Below are 22314 nucleotides of genomic sequence, written 5' to 3' on the forward strand. Positions count from 1 at the left end.
ATTAATAAAAAAAATTCACATAGGGAATTCCCTGGCAGTCCTATGGTTAGGACTATACACTTTCACCGCTAAAGGTTCAGGTTCAATCCCCAGTTAAGGAACTAGGATCCCGAGAGCGGCAAGACATGGCAAAAAGAAAAAAGTATATAATTAGAACTAGGAACAAAAACACCATTATTTGTGGATCCGAAGCAAGTTCAACTACCAGAGGATGGCAGCAGAAACTGACAGTGCCTCTGACCAAGAAAGGAGGCCTAAGGGTTAGTCTTGCAAACTCTAAAATACAAAACAGTTTGTAAGGTTGTCCTCTATATCTCAAACATTTCTCAGTAGGCTAGATATTTTAGGAGAGATGTCAACTTTTCTCAATTAAACTATGTCCACAGAAATCTGACTCGTGGATGAACTGATCCAAGAGGCGATGCAAGAAACAAGTAGAACATTTTGACATCTGCACATTTCAGAACGGCCTATTACACAAAACAGGAAGCCAAATCATGGGTTTTAAAAATTGTTTTATTTGGGAAAAGTGCGTCTTACAAAAGGGCAGCTGCAAAATACAGAGACCTCTGCAACAATTAGTTTTGTTTTTATCTTTTTTTCTTTAAGTGAAAAGAACGAGTGATATCCGAGGCATCAGAGCAGTAGATGGACACATCCGGGGCACCTCCAAGTTATTTTCAAGAAAGAGCAACAAAACGCAAAGCTAAAATTTCCGATCGAGGAATTCTTCTAACAATTTAACATTAGCTTATCTTGTGGATTACCACCCTCTGTTTCCCCTTTTAGTGGAAAAGCCTGACTTACTATACTGCCAACCAATGACTCCATTACAGGAAACAGCTTAGAACATAGTTTTGAATCTGTCTAGCTGCAAAGCTTGGGGATGGAATGAGGCAAATACCCACAAAAAAGGAACACAAAAACCTGACCAAAAACGCCTCAAATGAGGACAAAGGTTTGTCAAAAAGTGCCTGGACTGAGAAGTCTAGGAGATCATACAACATTAAACACAACTGTGGACCCACGCCCTAGGTTGTGTTAATACATGGGATAACCAGAAAGTTTGCACTTCTATGGCTAAGCCCATTTCTCTATTTATACAGACAGAGCTAGCACTGCTCTATTAACAGCTACCAATAAACTGCTTTGTCCTTTAAGATCTATTTGCCACACGAGGCTGAAACCACTAAACTGAGTTTTTTCGCTAAGGCTACAAACACTGCATCTATGCAGGGATGGGAAGCTTGTCACACACTCACACTCACATATCCCAAGTCCATCAGCCTTGGGGAGTCAGCTTCCAACTCTGCATTATTTTCTTCCACTCCCATCTTTTTATATGTGTTCTTTCACAATTTTCCTATCACGCTAAAGACAGTAAAAATCTCAAATACATTCACACCTGGTTCTGGTTACCCAGTAGTATTATTACTTGTGTGCAATGAAACAAAGACCAAAACCACAGGACGGGAGTGCACAGGGCGGGGATGACAGGACAGGGACCAGACAGAAAAACACACATGTGCAGATTTTACCAGAAACCAAGTACCCGCCTCCCAAGTCTACAGGAGGAGGAGGCTACTTGCTACAGTTCAGATCCTTCACCCATCACCCCACTTCCTGGACCCCCAAAGCAGGGGCCAGTGTGGGTACTTCTGAACCTGGGGCCCTCCAAAATGAGTCCTGGAAATCCAGGTACGCTCCCCTCGAACTGTGTGGATCTGGTGGTAAAACGTGACGCGACAAACCTACACTAACTGTCTGACAGTTAAATTCATGTTACAAAAAAACTAACTTTCAGATTTATTTTTGTAACTTTTTCAAACAGAGAAAACAACATACTCCTTGGGGAAAGGTGAGGGGGTGAGAAGACAGGCCCTGGGTAAAAATGATTACGACAGCACCTGGAGTTGAGAGGCCTGCCTAGGAGAGCGGCCCGGGCACGGCCGCCACCCCCCGAGGCCCGCTGCCGTCTGAGGCTCGGCAGACCAGTTCACACACCCCGCCGAGCTGCTATAGATCCAAGTCATAAAAATCTTCCAGCTCATCGTGAAACAAGTCCCACTCGTCTTCAGAGTCTGTCAGGTCGTCGTCCCCACCTGCAGCCAAAAGCATAAGCAACATCTCGCCCAGCTCAAAGGTGACAACCTCCTCTTCGTCGTCAAAAGGGTTGCCGTTCTCCCGTTCCTCGATGAGCTCCCAGAAGTGGTTCCTTCGTTGGGCCTGTAAAAAACAAGGCCGTGATAGGGGTGGCACTGCCGGGCAGCATCTTCTAGTCTGTGGTTTCTAAGGCAAAACGTCCAGCACACCAGAGGGCATGACGAACCACGACTTCTGAGTTAGGGTCGACTTTTACCAACGCCTCCCCGCTGGTTACTCGGCACACCGTTTAAGTCTAGAGCCTTAAGCGTTCTAGCTTTTCCTCTCATAGCCCTCCCGGTTTGCTGAGGTTGGTCTCCTCCTCTAATCCTCTAGTCTCTCGCTCCTAGACCTGGGTCTTCACCTTCCCCTGCCCCTATCTGTGCGGGCCTCAGGCTCAGCGTGTGGCATTTCCCCTCCTTTAAAAGAACAGTGAGAGTTACCCGGTATCTGCTTGATGTTCCCACTTTCTGTCTCTGTGGCTCCTCTCTACGGCCATCAGGGTACGCATGCTTGTAAAAACAGTTCCCTCCAAATGGGCAGCTCCCACGGCCTTCATCAAAATACCTGCACGCCTTGTTGCTGGAAAGGAAAATATCGCAACCCTTATTCACGGTGGATTTCAGGTCTGTATTCGACTATCATCCAGGGTTTCTTTAAAATGGGGAGGGGATAGAACCGGTACGTCTGTTAACAGCCCTCCCCAAGGTGTGTTCTTAAACATGTGTGTGCTACCGCGTGAAAACACTGACTAGAACCAGAAACCGTTCAAGTCGAGCTGCTTAACAGCCCTAGAATTGCAGATCCAGCAGAGAGAGAACCTTCGAGAAGGCCCACACAGAAGCATACAGTAGGACAACTATGACACAGACTCGGGGTAAGGCAGACCCCGTTCCTGGGGCGTCAGCCATACCAGCAGCGCAGGCTTCATTATAACACAGCCCCTGGGCGTGCACCCAGCGACCGTGTTACAGCAAGACACACAGCGGGTAAACGTCGTCAGGGGTGACAAACCGTACTGGGAAGTAAAAGAAAGGGTAGGAAGGAGGTAGGAGTGTATAATGCAGCACTGTTTCTTTTCAAAGTGAGCCCAAGCGACACGTTGGGATCTTAGCTTGAGAAAAGGCTGCAGTGCTCATACCTCATTGCCTCCTTGTATTTCTGAATGAGTTTCTGCTTCTCTTCTTTCTCCTCCACCCAGTACTCACTTGGAATGACAAAGTTAGATGTGATCCGGCATTCTGGGCAGGACCTGGGAAACAATGAACAGGCTGCAATGCAAATTCCCCTTTACAGGCCCACTCTCCTTCAAGGACACACCCTGGTGTGTCACCTCCAGATTTAAAGACTTAACTGAAAGGCAAATGGGCACTTCCTGCAAGGGTTCCACACAACTGACCATTTCCTTTTTTCGTAAGTTCAACTCAATGGCTAGCCAGTTCATTTTAAAAAATAACTTTAGGTTAAAAAAAACAACAACAAAAAGAAGACATTTCACACAGACTCCTTTTTCTTTCGTTTAAATAAATTTATTTCTTGTAACTTTGCTCTGTTTAGATTATGTAGTTTTTGTTCAGTTATGAGAACAATTTTTAAAGGATGGTGGATTATTGGCTAGCTTAATGGATGGAATAGGAAAGTGGAAAATGTAAAATGCCAGGAAACATACATTCAGAGCTAGATACGCTTCTCTGAGCCTAAACTGGCTAATCCATTAAACACAATCTCCTCAGAAAAAAGCACGAAGATTCTACTAACTGATACATAGGGTTTTCCTCGTTCAAATAAAAGTAGATATACCAACTAATCTAGAAGCTAGCTGAAATACAAAGAACTCCCAATTAGAAGAATACCCCAGTTTCGAGATAAAATGCATGCATTTAAATGCGGTCCATCTGGCTGAAAGTTGGCACAAGATACTAAATTCTTCCCCAAAACAGAAAGCACAAACGAAGATTGGGGAGGAGTCTCACTTTATGATCTTGCTCTCAAATTGCTTAGCACTCCTCCACTTGCGAATACACTTGAGACAGTAGGTGTGGTTGCAGTTGGAGAGAATCCCGAAGCGGCGCTCGCTGGGGCTGGCTTTCTCGTAGACCACCTCCATGCAGATGCCACACACCATGTCCTTGCTGCGCTGCACCGCGAACGAGAGCTCCATGTCCTTCTCGTGGGCCTCGATGCAGGACTAGAGAGTGGACAGAGAGGGGCAGTCAGGTCGTGGAATCGACAGACCGCTAAGAACTCCCGTTCAGAGAGCCAAACAGCCAACGGAAAAGAGAACTGTTCCCAATATGACACCAGAATCAGCTTTGTTTGCCAGGCGGCACAGGTGTGCTGATGGAGGGACTTCACGATACTGTCAAGTCAAACTCTGAGGACTCAACTTCAAGAGCTAAAGAACTGCCTAGTTTTCTCTATCCTGCAACTCAACCTTTGTTACCCACATTACAGGCTGTTTTTCATACTGTTTGTTGATGTACTTGTTTCTAGATGGAAAATGTAATTAGGATTAAGACTCTAGTTTGCCACTTGTCAGAAAATAAGAGTGAAGGAAACTAACATTTATTAGATGACATTTATGTGCCAGGCATGTAAGTTTCACATTCAAAATAAAACAGTATTGAGATATATAATGTCATACTATATAATGCATGCACTCAAAGTATACAATGAAATGGTTTTCAGTACATGCAGAGTTGTACAAACATCACCTCAGTCTGTATCAGGACATTTTCATTACCCCAGAGAAACTCCAAATCCACAGTAGTCACCTCCCCTCAACACCCTCAGTCCTAGGCAATGACAAATCTGTGGATATGCTTATTCAGGGCATTTCATAAAAAATACGTGGTCGTTTGTGACTGGTTTTGCTCAGTTGACTACATTTTCAAGGTTATCTATGTTGTAGAATATATGACTCATTTCTTTTTATTGTTGGGTAATATTCCATCATAATGGAATATTCTCCAGTAATATTCCACTGGAGAGACCAGTTAGTTTTTCCATTCACCAGATGACAGATACTTTGGTTGTTTCCACTCTGAAGCCATTATGAATAATGCTATGAACATTCATGTACACGTTTCTGTGTGGACATCACATACTTTTAATTTTAAATGAGGTATAATTGACATAACATTATACTACACATATTTTATTCTATAAAAAACATGCTAGTTATTATACCATGCTTCACCCCACCCTCACAACCAAATTAATTTTTATTAAACAGAGATGATTATGATTAGAAGCAAAATTTCCTCTAATCAGGTTTGCAATACAGTATACTCACAAACAAACAAACAAAAAAAGATATAAATGGGCTTAAAACCATAGTCTGAAACAGTCATACACTACTACTGAGAATGTAAAATGGTACAGTCACTGGGAAAAAGTTGCTCAAAATATTAAGCACAGAGTTACCATATGACCTAGCAACCTTATTTTAAGGTAATTAAAATGTATGTCCACAAAACTTTATACATGAGTGTTCAGGGGATTATTCTTAATGGGCAAAAGGTAAAACAACCCAAATGGAAAAACAAAATGTCACACAGCCATCCAGAGGATTACTATGCAGCCATGAAAAGGACTAAAGTACGGATACACACTAAAACATGAACAAATCCTGAAAACATTATGCCACTGTTTTAGCCAGTCACAAAAGGCCACATATATTCCATTCATAGGAAATTCCCATAACAAACAAAAAAATCCATGGAGACAGAAAGTAAATGAGTTGTTGCCAGGAGCTGGAGGAAAGGTAGAATGAAGACTAAAGGAGTTAATGAGTATTAAGTCTCTTTTCTGGGGAGAATGAAAATGTCCTAAATTAGACATTTAGTGGTCATGGTTGAACAACTATGCAACTGTATTAAAAACCAATGAAATATGCATTTTAGAAGAGTAAGCTGTATAGAACTTGAATTTCAGAAAAGCCATTGTTTTAAAAAAAGGAAAGAAAAAGGGGGGGAAAAAAAAAGCCCATAATCTGAGGTTCTAAACGCCTAATTCCTGATAAAACAGTCAAGAAGGCCAGAAAGGGAAACACTCCTACTTAAAGAGAACCGTTTGATTCACCCAATGTCTCTCTGACATGAGCTGACAGTGCTGTGAAAGGGCAGACATTTCTCACACCTGTTAGTGTGCATGCTTCCTTCTGACTTACTTTTATGTGCTGTGACCTCTGGGCGGCATCCACGGGATGGAGGACCTGCAGCCCGCACATGTCACACGCGTCTCCGTGCAGATACGCGCAGTTCTCCCCATAGCGGCACTCCCCCACTGCAGCGTAGGGGCAGAGCTGCTTCTTGGTCTCCACTGCACTTTGCTCCTTCTCTGCGTCTTCCTTGGTCACTGAGCCCTGCAGCGGGGCTTCAGCGGAGGAAGGGGCAGCTGAAAAATGTTTAAGAGGGTGGTAAAGGTCCGAAATGGTGAAGGCAGATACATGAACTAGTCTCGCTAAAGAGGATAAAGAGAACTTAAGAGAAACTCTCAAAATAGTATATTGAAACTAATCCCCCCACTCTTGAAAGAAATGAATGTCTTTTGCTACTGATATTTCCAAGATTAGCCTTATTTAAAAAAAAAGCTTTTTAAAAAAAGTTTCTGAATGCATTTCAACTGTACTGATTAAAGGAGATAAACGTCCATTTTTCAAAACATTCTACATTCATTACTATTGAAAGTCAAGAAGTTTCTTTTGTTCCACCTTTTTTTTTTTTTCAAGGTAACCTAATTTAAGAATATTAAGACTAGGCTAAATATGAAAATTGGAAGCAGGAAAGTTGCGAAAACTCAGCTAATAAAACACTCTCCAGCCTTCTAACTTTTTTTTTCTTCACAGATACTCACTCCGGCCACAGTAGGGCTGCCCCGGAACAAACTCGATGGCATTCACCCAGTCTTCTGAACCGGCTCCTACAGTTGCAAAGTTTGAATTTCTTGACTCAGCTTCACCCATATTCATATCAACAGTCGGTCCAACTGATGAGAGACTCGAGGAAGCAGCAAGGGATGACTTTGCAGTTAGATCTGTAGCAGTTGCTTCTTCCTGTTTCAGCGGCTTGCTATGTTCATATCTTAACAAGAAAAGAAAATTTACAAAGTCAGCCATCACTGTCTAACCAGAAGCATCTAGATGGAATATACATTCCCAATCCTGTCCTTGGGTTCTTTTCCAATTCCTGTGCCTATGAATCATGTGGGAAACTGTTAAAAGGCAGACACCCGATTTCTGAGTCTGGAGTATAGCCCCTAATTTTGCATGTCTCTGACAAGTCCCCGCATGATACCAATGCCACTGGTCCAGGGACCGGTTTGAGTTAGCAAGGCCACACAGATTCAGGGCTCTGCAGGTCAAACCACCAATGTCACAACCATTTAAGTCTCTAACTGTAGTTCCAAAGCAGCCATGGCATTATCTAAACAGCTGTGCATTTGACTTGTGTTCCAATAAAACTTTACACAAACAACATCCAGTCACATGTACTCTACAAGCCATAGTTCACCCACCCCTGCTGTAGACCATCTATTACCCCTCAAACTGCACTCTCATTAGGAGTTTCAGGAGCTGACAATCTATCGTTACCATGGCAACTCCACTAAAAAAAAAGACCATGCAGCCAAAACTGACTGACTAAGCAAAGCAAGATTGACAAGTATAAATGTGGACCATTTTACCAACACATAAATTAAAATGCTCCCAATGTTAAAAGGGAGAAACAGTATTTATAAAATATACAATGTGTTTTCCTTTTCTCCTACATCCATCCACTCACCTACTCTTCTGAACTCTCACCCTGTACATTTCCCGATTCCTTGTCATCTGTAAAATTATTGAACCTCATCTCCAAATACAGAAAAAAATTTCCCTCAAGAAGCACCTTGCTGCTTGAGAAAATCCTCACAATTCTTCGAATATTTTAGGCTGTGAGGTTCACTCAGACACACAAAATTAACGATGAACGTAGTATTGGGTTGGCCAAGTTCATCTCGGTTTTTCCATAGCATCTTACAGAAAAACCTGATCCAACTTTTTGGCTAACTCAATCCATAAACTGCTATAATGTATAGTATGTATCTAGCGGTTCCTGACATTAACTAACTCACTGGCAATACTAACCATGGGTCATCTGTGTTACAAATGTCTGTGTTTACATCTAAAAGATAAAACATTCTAACTGAAGACTGCTCTTTAACATGGCAAACATTTGCTGAGCTGGCTTTTATCATATTATCTCAAACCCTCCTATTTCAACTCTTAAGCATTAGGTAACCTACTTTAAGTATCCTGGTATCAGCCACAAAAACCCAGTGCATTTTATCCAAGGCTGGAATTATGCAAGCTAAAAGATCATGAATATGCTTTTTCACTTGGACAGTCTCACTTCATCATCAAAAATATATTAGAGATGATGTGTTGAGTAGTGTTCTAGCTCTAATGTGACTCTAAAGCTGCCCTGTAAAACAGAGAACCATTAACTGTATCTAATTATTTACACTTACACTCAAAACTCAGTTCCTTGGTCCTTGCACTAGCTACATTTTCAAGTGTTCAGTGGTCACACGTAGCTAGCAGTTTCTTCTTTGGGCAGCAGATAGAAAGCTTTCATGCTATCATTAAGTTCTACTGAACAGCATTCCTCTGAGGTTTCAGAGCTTTCGGGAACCTCAGAAATCTAGTCCCCAGTCCTCACATTTCAATTACTTTCGCAGCTTAGAAAAGAACCCAGGTTTTGGAATTAAGATGCCAGCTTCACCAATGAAGACAGCCTTCAGGAAATTTTAAAGGATGAAGTAAAACTAAATCTCAAGATGCGTAGGGTCTAAGAACTAGCTTCAATGCCCATACTTTAGTTTCTGTTCTTTCTCCTTTGCCACAGAATTAGAATGCTCATCATCATCTATCAAATGGCACATATGACAAAGCTGGGTGTTTTTTTTAATATTTATTTGGCTGAGCTGGGTCTTAGCTGCAGCTTGTGGGAACTAGTTTCCTAACCAGGAACAGACTCAGGTGCCCCCTGCATTGGGAGTGTGAAGTCTTTGACACTGGACCACTAGCAAGTCCCACTACAAGTTTTTTTGAAAGGATTGCATTTTGTTTTTAAGGTAAATTTATCAAGGAATCAACAAGGTATAACATTTTTGATAGCATAGAATATTAGCAAGAAGGTTCACATTTGTAAACAGTGCAGAATAGATCTGTATAAAATATACTTCTGAAGTAAAAATTTTAAGTAAGCACCATGAAAGATAGAGCACAACAAAGAACTAATAAATTAAGAAAGAAAAAGCAAGACTCCTATTCTGAAAGGAATTTGCTAAAAGCTAATGGTTCAGTGAAGCAGAGAGCTTTTAGAATAGGAACTGGCCAACTACAGGCCTCAGGTCAAACCCAACTGGAGCTAGGAATTGTTTTGACATTTTTAAATGTTGGGAAAAAAGATCGTTTCATGACATGAAATTAAATTTCAGTGTCCCAAAATAAAAGTTTCATTGGAACCTAGCCACACTATTAGCTTATGTATTATGTAGGGTTGTTTTTGTGCTACAAGAGACCATATGGCCTGCCTAGCTAAAAATACTAATTCTCTGGCCCCATACTGAAAGTCTGCCAGCCCCGGCTAATCATATCTAGTGGATTCACAGTCATGACAGTGGCTTTGTTAACGTTATTAAATTAATTCTTTAATGAATTATCACAGAATCGCTGATCCTTTTTAGCCAAAGTGTTGAATGGGGGATTAATGCTGAGACAACATTGAAACCAATATTGTGTTTGCCTTTCATATCTTGCAAAGAGTACTCTGATACAGTTTCCAGCGAAGGAAGTTTAATTTTTCCTCTACACAAAAGAACCACACTTCTCCATCTTATTGGCTTGCAACGCCCACCACCCCACCCTTATGAGGTTTGGTATCTGCCTTTTAAGCTTTTTTTTTTTTTTTCCCAAGCTTTTAATGTATAGGATTCAGTAGGTCTACAGTGAAAACTCCTCCAAAGGGGAATTCCCTGGCAGTCCAATGGTTAGGACTGCACGCTTCCACTGTAGGGAGCAAGGGTTCAATCCTTGGTAGGGGAACTAAGATCTCGCATGCTGTGCAGTCAAAACAAACAAAAAACCCTCCAAATCAACCATAACCATAGTTGTCAAAGAAGGCAATCCTGTCCCTTTCCCAAGTGGGTGTTTAGAAACAATGACTGGGAGTTCTGTGGCACTTACTAAGGATGCTAAGGAAATCAACCCTGAATATTTATTGGAAGGACTGATGTTGAAATCCAATACTTTGGCCACCTGATGTGAACAGCCAACTCATTACAAGGCAAAAGGAGAAGGGGGTGGCAAAGGATGAGATGGTTAGATAGCATCACTAACTCTATGGACATGAAATTGAGCAAGCTCTAGAAGACAGCAAAGGACAGGGAGGCCTGGTGCGCTACAGTTCATGGGGTCACAGAGTCGGACAGGACTGCGAGACTGAACAACAAGGATGCTAGATCTTGGACAACAGTCCTGAGCAACAAAGAACTGGCCTCACTTAAATTAACAGGGCCCCGTCATGCAAAATGAATACAGCAACATTTCTGAGCTCCTGGAACTAGGGTATCATCTTTCATTTATAAACTGCTGCCTTTATGAGGAGTTAAATTATTTGAAATCCCTGGACATTGGTCAGGCTGTATAACAAGATCCCTACATAAGAGATATCTCCCCCACCTCCAGTGTCAAGTTTTTACCTTGTATGTACTAGAGTATTTATTTCATCTATTAAAATGTTATGCTTCTCAAAAAAAACCCCAAAAACCCTACATAGTAAGAGTGAAAAGTAGGCTTAATCCCCCAAGTCTATTTTTAACAAGGAAACAGTCTTGGAACAAGCCCATAAGACTCCTTCCTTAGCTACTCTATAATCAAGCTCTTAATAATCACCTTTATCAGCCAGTTCCAAACAATTGTCACCAAACTTTCCTCTCAGGCAGACTATTAGGATATAGGTTTCTCTAATTCCTTTCACTTATATCCTGAGAGTTCTAAAGCCAGCTCAAATCAGGATCATTCTCCCTAAAAGGGAGCTTTATACCCTTTAAAAAGAAAACTAAAATTGTCTCCCACGAGGAAGCCCACTCTGAATACAGGGTTACGCGGAAGATGGGCTTCTATACTGCTGTCCCAAGGAGAACGTGGAATGCTGCTGGGGCTGGCAGAGGTCCCTGAAAAATAAGCTGATTTAACACAAGAGAATCTAGGATTCAGCTCGGATTTCTTCAGTTTAACCTTATTTCCCAAACATTTCAGCTGTATGGTCCAATTGGAGGGGCACCTCTTCTGAAATAAGAGGTTCATCTGTTACCAACCATACTCATCCACAGTCTATATTCTATCTCTCTGCTCAGCACCTCAGAGTCCATCTCCACTCTCGCCCATGTTCAACTCCTCTCTCTCTATAGTCAATAAGGTCTCTTAACTGACTGCCGAGTCAAGGAACACAACTGCCCTACAATTAAGTTGGACTGTCCTACTACAAAGGAGCAATCGCTCATTTCCGGTAGGACGGATTAACTTTTGCCCTCTTTAATATTGTGACTACAAAAGACATATCTGGGTTATTTAGTTTTAGTTTTTTTTCTTTTGGGGGAGTGTCACTGTATCATTTTTTTCCTTTCCAGCAAAACTGCAAAAATTTAGCAGAGGGTGAAATGACAGACCACATGGAAAGAATCTTTTCCTTTTTCTCTCCTCTTAACTAGATTTCCTAGTAAAAAAGATGTGAGGTAACCTAACATCAATATCCTGCTCATCAATAATTTCTTAGTCTTTTGAACTCCAAGCATTTGAACCCCAATAGCTGACACAATTCTTTTCTGCTAAAACTGGATACAACATTGTCAAAGTATCTTTTCTAGTGATGGTCCTCCCTTCAACAGGTAGAGCCCAATTTCTTTCCCCTTGTACATGCACTGGACTTAGTGACTCACTTGTAATAAACAGAATATAGTGGAAGTGACAGCCTGCGACTTCTGAGACTAGGTCATAAAAAGGCACTGTTGCCTCGTCCCTGAGGTCTCTCTTCAATCACTTACTCTGGGCACAGGTTAATATGAGGACACTAACACAGCCCGAGGGAAATGTCCACCAGGCAAGAGACTAAGATATATGAGTGAGCCATCTTCAAAGTGATCCGCCAGCCCCCATTCAAGACTTGCAGAGGATGGCAGATGCTGGCAGCCCGGCTGAAATCTTGGCTGCAATTTCTTGAGAGCCTGAGCTAGGACCACTCACCAAGCTAAGGCACTCCCAGATTCCAGACTCCAGCAACCATGAGATAATAAATATTTACTGTTTCCAAGCTGCCAAATTTCAGGGTAATTTCTTTAACAGCAATAGAAAATTAATACTCCTAGGTATTTTGTAAACTAGCTCTACCCAATGGCTAGCAGAACCCACTGCTGCTGAATTACAATTTGATAAGACTATGGTGCCAATTCAATGAAGAAGAATAGAGAGTACTTCGTAGCTGACCTCTCTTGTTCTCCACCATTCTAGGAAGCCAGACACTGCTAAAGCATTTTCCATAATGTCAGTTTATAACTTAGTCTTGCAAGCTCAGGTGGTTTAGGGAAGTTTAGTTGGAATGACAAGCCCTCTTAAGTAGTAACCTAATACACTAACCCAAATGCCTATGATCCCATTTTCTCTCCATAATTCAATCTAATAGAGAACTGAAACCAGTCCCAACTGGTCAAACATGCACCTTATTCTTGGTCTTGAAAAGGAAATACCATTAACAAACATGCCTTCACCACACCTTATCCCTAGGTCTGCCCAACATGCTCCTCAGGCACTACTTAAACTTAGGACTATATTATAAACGCATTTTGTAAATGTAATAATACATTCTTTCCAAGTGAGAGATCGGCGATCTATCTATCAGAATGTGCTAACATCCCTAAGGAGCACTTTTTAAAGTACTATTCAGGGAATTCCCTGCCAGTCCTGTGGTTAGGACTTAGCACTTTCACTGCCATGGCCCACATTCAATCCCTGGTCAGAGAACTAAGATCCTACAAGCCACACAGCAGTATTACTTTATAAATCGATTATTTACAAAGCTGTTGGAATTTCATGTTTTACTCTCAGTTTTTTCTCCCAACTTCTCCATCCACCCCGAACAAAACTAAATTGGAAACAAACTCTTACCTGCAGCGGTCTCCATAAATACAGTACCCTCGCTGAAAATACTTGCACACTACACCATATGGACTGTCAGAGAGGTCGTGTGAGTAGCGACAGTTATCTCCTTCCTTACAAACCCCATGCATGAAATACCTGTGAGACAAAGAACCACAAGTTGGATTACAAGCCAGTACTCGACTCATGACTCACACATTCTTTTTTGTTTTATTATTATTACTATGTATTTTGGTTGCACTGGGTCTTTGGTGCAGTGTGCGGGCTTAGATCTGGCATGAGATCTTAGTTCACCAACCAGGGATTGAACCCGGGCCCCCTGCATTGGAAGCATGGAGTCTTATCCACTGGTAAGTCCCCATGGCCAATATATTCTACCACTAACACACAAGCACTAACTCTATACTAGTAATATATTCTTTTATATTCTTTGTACACAAACATGAGAAGTGAACACAAAGATAGTTGAACTAGACCATATGATCATAAAATTATCTATAATGGTACCACAGGAAGGCTGCCTATAGACAGAGGCACCAATTTAGATTTAAACTTGGAGGTCATCCTTAATCTTGTCTCTGCAAGTTGTCTGACCACTGCTCTCCATTTACACTCCTACAATTTACAGCTTCTCGTTTTCCACTAACTTTAGTCATAATCTTTATCTGCAGCTTTATCTGTAAAAAAAAAAAAAAAGAAAGAAAGAAACAGGGTAAACTGGAACAGATCAGACTACTGTGTTTCAATTCTTTGAGAAACCATTTTAATTCTTTAAAAGTCACATGTGAGAACACAAGTAACATTTGTTGCAAAGGTATGAGCAAAGGGAAATCACTTTCTGTCCTTCATTTACAGACTCTTGTTTCCTCTGCCTTACAGGAGAACATGTGTAGCTAAGTAGAAATTCCCAAAAACTGAGTTTGAGTCAGTTTCTAAGAAGACTTGGGAGTTTGCTTTGTTTTTCTGTCACTAAGTCGTGTCCAACTCTGTGACCCCGTGGACTACAGCACACCAAGCTCCCTTGTCTTCCACTATCTCCCGCAGTTTGCTCAAATTCACATCCATTGAGTCGATAATGCCATCTAAACATCTCATCCTCTGCCATCCCCTTCTTTTGCCTTCCATCTTTCCTGGCATCAGGGTCTTTTCCAATGACTCAGCTCTTAGCATCAGGTGGCCGAAGTACTGGAGCTTCAGCTAGAAATGCAATTTTGGACACCTTCCCTTAGACCTACTAAACTGAAAATGGGGCCAGGGCCAAGAAGAAATCTGAAGTAACTAGGCGGATCAGGGAAGTGATAAGGGTCTTATTTTTTGTAGATAACTGATAAGTAGAACCACCACCAACCCCTCCATCCTCCCTCTCATCATCTCATCACTGACTTTTGGTCTCTTTCTCTTGAACAGAAGATTTAATTTTGGCAAGTCATAACTGCCCCAAATGTGCATTTATGTGCAGCTGGGATGCGCTTCCTATGTGGCTCACTGGTAAGTGGTAAAGAATCCACCTGCCAATGAAGTCTGCCAATGAAGGAGACACCTGGATCAGGAAGATACCTTGCCTGGAGTAGGAAATGACAACCCATTCCAGTATTTTTGCCAGGAAAATCAAATGACAGAGGAGCCTCGTAGGCTACAGTCCATGGGATCACAAGAGTGGGTCCACTGGATTGAATGATGTATAGAAAAGAGATTCAGTCATATTTACTTAAAGGAGCCTTGAAGAAGGCTGCTTCAAACTGAAATGTGAAAGGTTCTATTCAGATTACTGGCAAATATAAACCTTCTATGTAAAGACAGAAAGAAAAAAACATAACATCTTGATAGGAAGAGCTGTAATTAGCAAGATTCTAAAGTACCCAAGGGTTTCAGTCCATACTGAAATGTAAGACTACAGTAGCAGGAAGTCAAATTCTAATTGTAATTAACCCAATTTCAACTTTTTTCAGGCTTAACAATCTAACAAGGTCTGAACTTTTGCACAACTATAGGGCAACTTTCTGCAAGCTTTGAAGCTGTCTGAGCACCACCTACACAAATATTAGTTTCCCCTGAGATTTAAAACTTAAAAAAAAAAAGAGCATGTGTTCAGTAAGTAGCAATTGTATAACGTCTTTGCTGGTACTCATGTTCGTTTCCACATCTCTCCTCTGTCCCTGCAGGCAAACACCCTGACTACATTTGTTTCCAAGGTACACATTTAACCAATCAGTTAAGAAAGACTAAGGCAGCCAACAGGGAAAGAAGACCTGGATGTCATGCCGTAAGATTTTAAGCAACTGGAGTAATTTAGCCAGGAGAAGACAAAGGAGTCACCTCTAGCACTATTCCTGGCAAAGTAAATACATGTGGGAAGTTACATCATAAATGTGATTTAATGTAAGGACTGAGAACTAGAACTATTCAGCAATGGCATAAGCTCCTGCGATCCAGAACTAGCAGCACTGAAGAACTCAAGCAGACACAAAATCGCCTGATACTGTGACATCAAGGGAAACCCTAGAATACAAGCCCTAACTAGTTACTGCCAAATACTAAGCATCATTTTACAGGGGCGTTTGGTACATACCGTCTGGGTTTCTGGTTTGTTTTTCGTGCCTTTTTTCTCTCAGTCTTCACAGTGATATCCCTCCTTGCCAACCCATCTCTACGTCTAAGAGATTATGACATGATAGTGTAAGTTACAACAGAAAGAGGAAAAAATGTCAACTCTTCCAAGAATTTCTCCCGTTACAAAACCAATCAAGACACAAGCACTTTTCTTTTTTAAATGCCACAGCCAAAAGCCATCACCCAAATTCATCTTGATGACATTGTCCAGGCTGAGCTTGCCTTTGTTGTTAAAGGCTGGGCCACAGGATTTCTAAGCATCCTTCCGCCTTGAAGATTCCATGATGCCAACCAGACATTGTCCGGTAATAAAGACAAATACAACTGACTAGAATCCCTGACTGCTGTACCTCTTGGAAACCGAGGCACTTTTACCAAGATACATACAAGAAACCCCAAAAGCTTGTGAGGGTACAAGAGAACCAAACAAGACCCTCAAAGTACTTATAGGTAGGCATCTGGGATTGTTAATAGAAATTACAGAATATTAAGTAAGTTGGCAGTTAATCACTTAATCTGCTGTGACATTTCTTACTTTGTTACTTAATTCTTGACAAGTACATGTACCCTGGGCTTCCCTATTTCTCAAACTGTAATTTTGAGAAATTCCTGGTGTTTAAGAACCAGAGTTTATTCTGCCTTTTATCTTCTAGAGGACATATACAAATAATACTTAGCAGTGTCTAAATTCAAAACTACAACTTGCAAGTTGTAAACAATTTCATACCCCACACTCAGGAAAACCAGAAGCAATAGCATTTCTATTTTACAGAACTCCTCTAATAAGTTATCAGAATAGCCTGGTGGGGGCAGCATAACACAGTTCTTTGGGAAAACTATGTCTAGGTTTTTAAGCTGTTAAAGTAACACAATGAGATTTTTTTTTAAATGAGACAGAATTTTTAAGAGAAATATTTAGAAAAGACTAACCAACAAGAAAATGCAGAGGATTCTGAGCAATTAAAAACAAATTTCCAACATCCAAACAACTTCTAAGGATTATACCCTTGAAGAAAATAGCCCTAGTCAAATTCCTAGATACAGGGGGGAAAGGGGTTCAAACTAGAACACAGCACTATCTTGAATTCTCTTCAAAGGAGAGTTTGCTATCAAACACAAAGCAAATATTTATAATACAATGCATTCCTGCCTTTTCTTCAACATCTACCTCTATGTCTCCCATTGTAAGCACAAATACTTATTTACAGAATAACTGAATGAGGTTAGTCCCAGAAAGATACACATACCAGGCACAGAATAAAGCCCTGCAGATACAATGATAAACAAAATAGGGCCCCTGTTCTCAAAAAGCTCAAAGTTTACAATAAATGAATGAATATATATGTGGTATTCCCCTAGACAAAGCAGAAAGATTTTTAATAGATCATGTTAGTACTTAAAACAAACTGAAAGCAATGTCAAGTATTAAAACCCAAGACATCAATTAGTCTGTACTTTTTACTGGATAATAGTTTCAAGTAAAAGCTATAGGTTGCTTTATATGAAAAACAACAATAGCGTGTCTAACCCTGTATCTGATAGAAAATGCTTATTAGAAATAGCTTACTCGATGATGTAAATTTCCTAAATATATTAATCTATTAGGGTTCATGTGCAAGAAACTCACACTGGTCCTGGAGTGATCTAGAATATTTCAGAAACTCAAAGATCTAAAGGTAGGCAAAGAGGAACTGATCAGTCTAGTGAGCTGTTCTGAATTCTGATGACACTGGTAAGGAACTAGAAAAGGGGAAGTAGATCAGGGAAAAGTTTCTAACAGAGAGGAAAGTAAAGTGCAGAAGGGACAATGCTTTCTCTGCAGACATGAGTTGAGCTCAGACAGACACAACAGGATAATAATGAGACAAGTAATATAATGTCAAGCTAGTGATGGGTATTCAAAGCCAAACAATAACTGAGATTAGAGTCGGTGTGTATTGATAAAATTAAGGCACTGCATGGAGTTCTTAAAGAATCCACATATTAAAGGATGATTATTCTCAGTGCATGCAGACAGATTGGAACTGCAGGGTAAAAGACTAGAAAATTCAGGAATATAAAGGTTACACTATTTTAAAAGATTCAGCTAACACATATAAAGCAATTGCAGCATTGCAGAGAAAACAGAAATAACAGACTCAAAGACCTGGTTCCATGAGTAGGAATTTTAAAATTCTCATTCTTTGGGATACTGCACAATATTCTCAGATCTACAGATGACTGAAAAAAACTACCTGAAACAGCTTTTATGCTTTCTCTATCCCGTTATTGAAAATAATTAAGCTTACCATTCATGTCTTATCTTAAATGTATCATATTAAGCACTGAGAACGCTTCACCCCTGTCAATACCAGGACAGTGAGTTCTGTATATTAAAAAATATTTTGAAGTATTGATATCTGCATATAAATTACCCCCCTATGTGAATAACGGCGTTTCAACTGATTTTTCAACCGACAGAAAAACAAAAGCTTCTAGTCGCTTACTGATCACTTAAGAAAAAAACTCAAGTACGACATCCAATTAAATGCCCTTATCTTAGACGCACAGCCACACGTCCGCATAACCGTCCTCTACTAATCACTTATTTTTTTCAAATATGTTCATCTGACATCCCAAACCCCAAACAAAATCCGTCTCCCTGCGGAGCGACGAGCTCCCCGACTCCCTTAAGACGCGTGGACTTGAAAACAAGACACCTTCCAGCCAGGGTGGGGGGAACGGGAATGCCAGCTCGTAAACACCTAAGGTGGTGGAGGACCCCCCGGGCCGGCACTCGGCTCGGAGACAAAGCTCAGAACCGCCCAGCCCGGTAACACACAAGAGGAGAAATCACAAAAGCTCCCCGCTCCGGGCGGGGCCCGAGAGACCCGGGAAGACGTTACAAACGGATGACACCGCGGCGGGGCCGGCGGTCGGGCCCCACTTCTCGCCCGCGGGCCCGCGGCGGCGATCGCCGGCCCGGCAGGGCTGCGGGGATGCGGGCTCCGGGCCACACAGCCAAACCCCCTTTTGGAACCGGCGAGTTCGCAGGCCGGGGGTTGGGGTGGGGGGATCGGCGACAATCAAAGGAGGGAGGAGTCAGCCCACCTCTCTCCCCGCGCGCGCCGTGCCGCTCGGCCCGGTGCGGGGAGGCGGCGGGCGGTGCGGCGGCTCCGCAGCGGGGCCGCGCGCCCGGGCCTCGGCGGCCGGCGGGGGTTGACGCAGCGCGGCGACCGCGGGGACCGCAACGCCGGCTCGCTTCCCATCTCCGCCCGCCCCCGCCCGGCGGCCCGGCGGCCCGGCGGCCCGGCAGCCCGCCCCCTTCCCCCGCGGTCTCGGTCCCCTCCCCGCGCCCGGCTCCGGCCGCTCTGCGTCTCACCTGCAGGTGACCTGCTTAGTCCACCCGCCGCCGCCGCCGCCGTCGCTGCCGCCTCCCCCGCCCCCCGCCCCCGGGGACAGCGAGGTGACTGCGGGGATAGGGGTGGGGGAGGCCGCTGCCGCCGCCGCCGCCGCTGCCGCTCCTGCTCCTGATGGTGTGGCTGTTGTTCCGGGAGCTGCAGCCTCCGCCATTACTGTTTATCCCACACAGCAATGGCGCCGGAACTTCCGGGATCACATAATTCCGGTCCGGCCGCGGCTAGGAGAAGGCGGCCAGGCGACGGGTGGGGAGGGGAAGGACACTGAGGCGCCGGCTCGCTCCCCTCGGCCCCGGCGTCGCGTCGACGAGCGCTCTCGCCGCTCGAACTGCGGGCCGGGGCCCGAGCGCTCCCCCAGCCCGCCCCCAGCGCCCTCTGATTGGTGGACGAGGCGGCTCCGCCCGGGAGGGGCGGGGCAAGGGCGGGCTCCCCCAGGTGAGGGCCCACCCCCCCGCCCCACCTACTGCCCCCAGGTTCCTCGCCTAGGGAACCAAAGTCCTCATTTCAAGGGCACTCACCTGGAGGAGTCCTTCCCAGCAGAGGCTGGTGCAGTGGAGAGGCGGAACTGGGGTTGGGGTCGAGGGGTCCTGGGTTTGAATCCAGACTTTGCTGGTTCTACCAGTTAACTTGGACAGGATACCCATTATCTCTAGCCTCAGTTTCCTTGTCGGAGTAGGCTTTATATATGTTCATATATATATATATATATGTTTATATATATGTTTATATATATATATATTCACTGAGCTTTTAGTGCCTGGCCAGACTGAACACTATTTTTTTTTTCAGACTGAACACTTTTAACAAATGTTCTCTGCTGTTCTTCCCGTTAGAGGTGTGATCTCAACCCAAGAGAAGAGCAAGGTGGCTAAGCAAAGGCTGTGCAGTCGGCTTGTCTCCCTTAACCTCGGGCCATCTCTCATTCCTAACAATGTAGTTTTGAGTCAGTTAACTTACCTTAGTGTTCCTCCTCTCCGTCTGTAAAATAAAAAATAATTTAAAAATAATAACAGGACCTACCCCCCAGAGAGTCTCCCCTGGTGGCTCAGATGGTAAAGAATCCGCCTGCACTGGGGGAGACCTGGCTTCGGTCCCTGGGTCGGGAAGATCCCTGGGTTGGGAAGATCCTCTGAAGGAGGGCATGGCAAACCTCTCCAGTATTCTTGCTGAGAGAATCCGAATGGACAGGAATCTGGCGGGCCACAGTCCATGGGGTCGCAAAGAATCAGACACAACTGAGCCACTAACCACACCTCTCTGAAGCACAACATCTCTGAAGATGGTTGTGAAACTTAAAGTTCATGTAAAACCCTTAACGGTGTGCTTCACACTACAGTTTTAATAGATACTGAATAATAAAAGCTGTCTGAAATATCCCAACTTCAAAGAGTTATTCCTAAAATTAGGAAAATTAAGAAGTATTTACTCTTACCTCCCCGTTAATGCTCCCGGTCCACTCAGATGCTGCATACTAAATCCTGAGCAGTTTTTCATAAGCCCTTAAATTTGCTTTTTTACGTAATTTCTTTACCTTGAGAAAGTGAAAATCCACCCCACTGATAATCAGACCACAATGTACCCAACAGACACAAACAAGGACAGTGGCAAAGCCAACAGAAAACAATGTTTCCCTCAAGGCCACAGCATGGCTGCAAAATGACTGACAATCCCCTTTTGAGAAAATGCAACATTTTTACTAATGACTTGCCCAGCCCCGCTTCATTTCTCCCTCCATTACCGGGTCCAAGCTCGATCTGCTTGCTGATGACAGGCTAATAAACTGAGAGATGAGGTGTAGAGGCCAGGAATAGGAAAGTATCAGCTGTGGACCGAGGTGGTAGCAGACTAGGTCTCTGAAACACCATCCTATGGGGTCCTGGATACCAGTTTCTTTTATAGAACAGGGAGAGACAGGAGGTGAGGAAGTAGCTTTATCTTGCAAAATAGGAGGGGCTGTGTTAATCGCTTTTTTTCCTGCAGCCATTGACAGGTGGGCGTGGTCAGATTGTCTCCCAATGAGCAGAACAAAGCCACTTTAGTAACTCTGGGCAGAGGACAGGGTTCCCTGAGGCAGGCCATAATGTATGATTATAATAACAAGAACAATGACAATCAAGGTTTCAGTCAAAGAATCAGATCCGACATGGAGTCAGACTTTGCTCTTCCCTGTTACTTGAGCTCCCAAAGATTTATAAGATACACATTTGCTAAACTGCTGTACCTCGCGACAGCACCCAACCCAGAGCTGGTCTTCCATCTGCTTGTGCCGTTATCCAAAAAGAGCTTCAATCCCGTGAGAAGCCCCTCCCTGCTCCCTTTTCCAAGATGCCCACCTTCCTCCCCCATGTGGCCTCCCCTGCTGCAGCAAGTTAACCTCTTTGTTGGACTACAGGTGTGTTCCTGGTAGTTTTTATCTGTTAGGGTTTACCTGTTAAGTAACAACATTTTTGGGGGGTTGGGGGTCACACTGCACTGCCTGCAGGATCTTAGTTCCCCCACCAAGAATCGAACCCGTGCCCCCTACAGTGCAATTGCAGTCTTAACTACTGGACTGCCAGGGAAGTCTTTGCTCTATTTCTTATTGCATAGTTTTCACCTTCTAATTACTATAGAATTTGCTTTTTTTTTTTTTTGTCTGTTTCTCCTAGCTAGAATATAAGCTTTGTAAGGCCAGGGATCTTTGCCTATTTTGTTCTGATATACCACAAGTCTCTAGAACTATGTGTGACATATAGTAGTTGCTCAATAAAATATTTGGGCTCTGGGTGAGAGAATTCTCTGATGTTAGAAAAGTTACTATGTCTTGTTTCACCATCTATACCAATAGGAATAATGAACAAAGAGTCATCTCTTTCTCTGGGAGAACGTTTTAGCACAAGGGCAATTCATGCATTTCTTCACACACAAAACATTTATCAGTGATTCTGCTGAGCCAGTGCTACCCAAACAGGTTATATAGGAATCATG

General features: G+C 43.0%; 1 protein-coding gene across 6 annotated transcripts; it reads right to left on the reverse strand.

Moving 5' to 3' along the window:
• Window positions 1-498: 498 nt before the first annotated feature.
• Window positions 499-20325, reverse strand: MKRN1 (makorin ring finger protein 1). 6 transcript variants are annotated; one of them, XM_043463873.1, is made up of 9 exons: window positions 20305-20325; window positions 15909-15992; window positions 13349-13477; window positions 7000-7226; window positions 6314-6540; window positions 4116-4330; window positions 3284-3394; window positions 2586-2724; window positions 499-2226 (listed from the first exon to the last, which is right to left on the reverse strand). In XM_043463873.1, the coding sequence occupies exons 3-9, from the start codon at window positions 13468-13470 to the stop codon at window positions 2017-2019; spliced, it is 1251 nt and encodes a 416-aa protein (XP_043319808.1). In that variant the 5' UTR covers window positions 13471-13477; window positions 15909-15992; window positions 20305-20325; the 3' UTR covers window positions 499-2016. The 6 variants fall into 6 exon arrangements, with proteins under 6 accessions (XP_043319808.1, XP_043319806.1, XP_043319809.1 ...); XM_043463871.1 differs by lacking the exon at window positions 20305-20325 and adding an exon at window positions 19311-19714; XM_043463874.1 differs by lacking the exon at window positions 15909-15992 and having other exon boundaries at window positions 20305-20323.
• Between the last annotated feature and the right edge of the window lie 1989 nt (window positions 20326-22314).

The sequence above is a fragment of the Cervus canadensis genome, chromosome 3 (assembly GCF_019320065.1).
Source record: "Cervus canadensis isolate Bull #8, Minnesota chromosome 3, ASM1932006v1, whole genome shotgun sequence".
NCBI classification, from domain to species: domain Eukaryota; kingdom Metazoa; phylum Chordata; class Mammalia; order Artiodactyla; family Cervidae; genus Cervus; species Cervus canadensis.

Bases quoted from the DNA above. Each gene is read 5' to 3' on its own strand.
- MKRN1 (XM_043463871.1), bottom strand. From the start codon at position 19,501: ATGGCGGAGGCTGCAGCTCCCGGAACAACAGCCACACCATCAGGAGCA. The intron at 6,541-6,999 runs GTGAGTATCTGT...AACATTTTTCAG, and splicing joins GCAGCCCTACTGTGGCCGGA to CTGCCCCTTCCTCCGCTGAA. The intron at 3,395-4,115 runs GTGAGACTCCTC...ATTGTTTCCCAG, and splicing joins TTTGAGAGCAAGATCATAAA to GTCCTGCCCAGAATGCCGGA.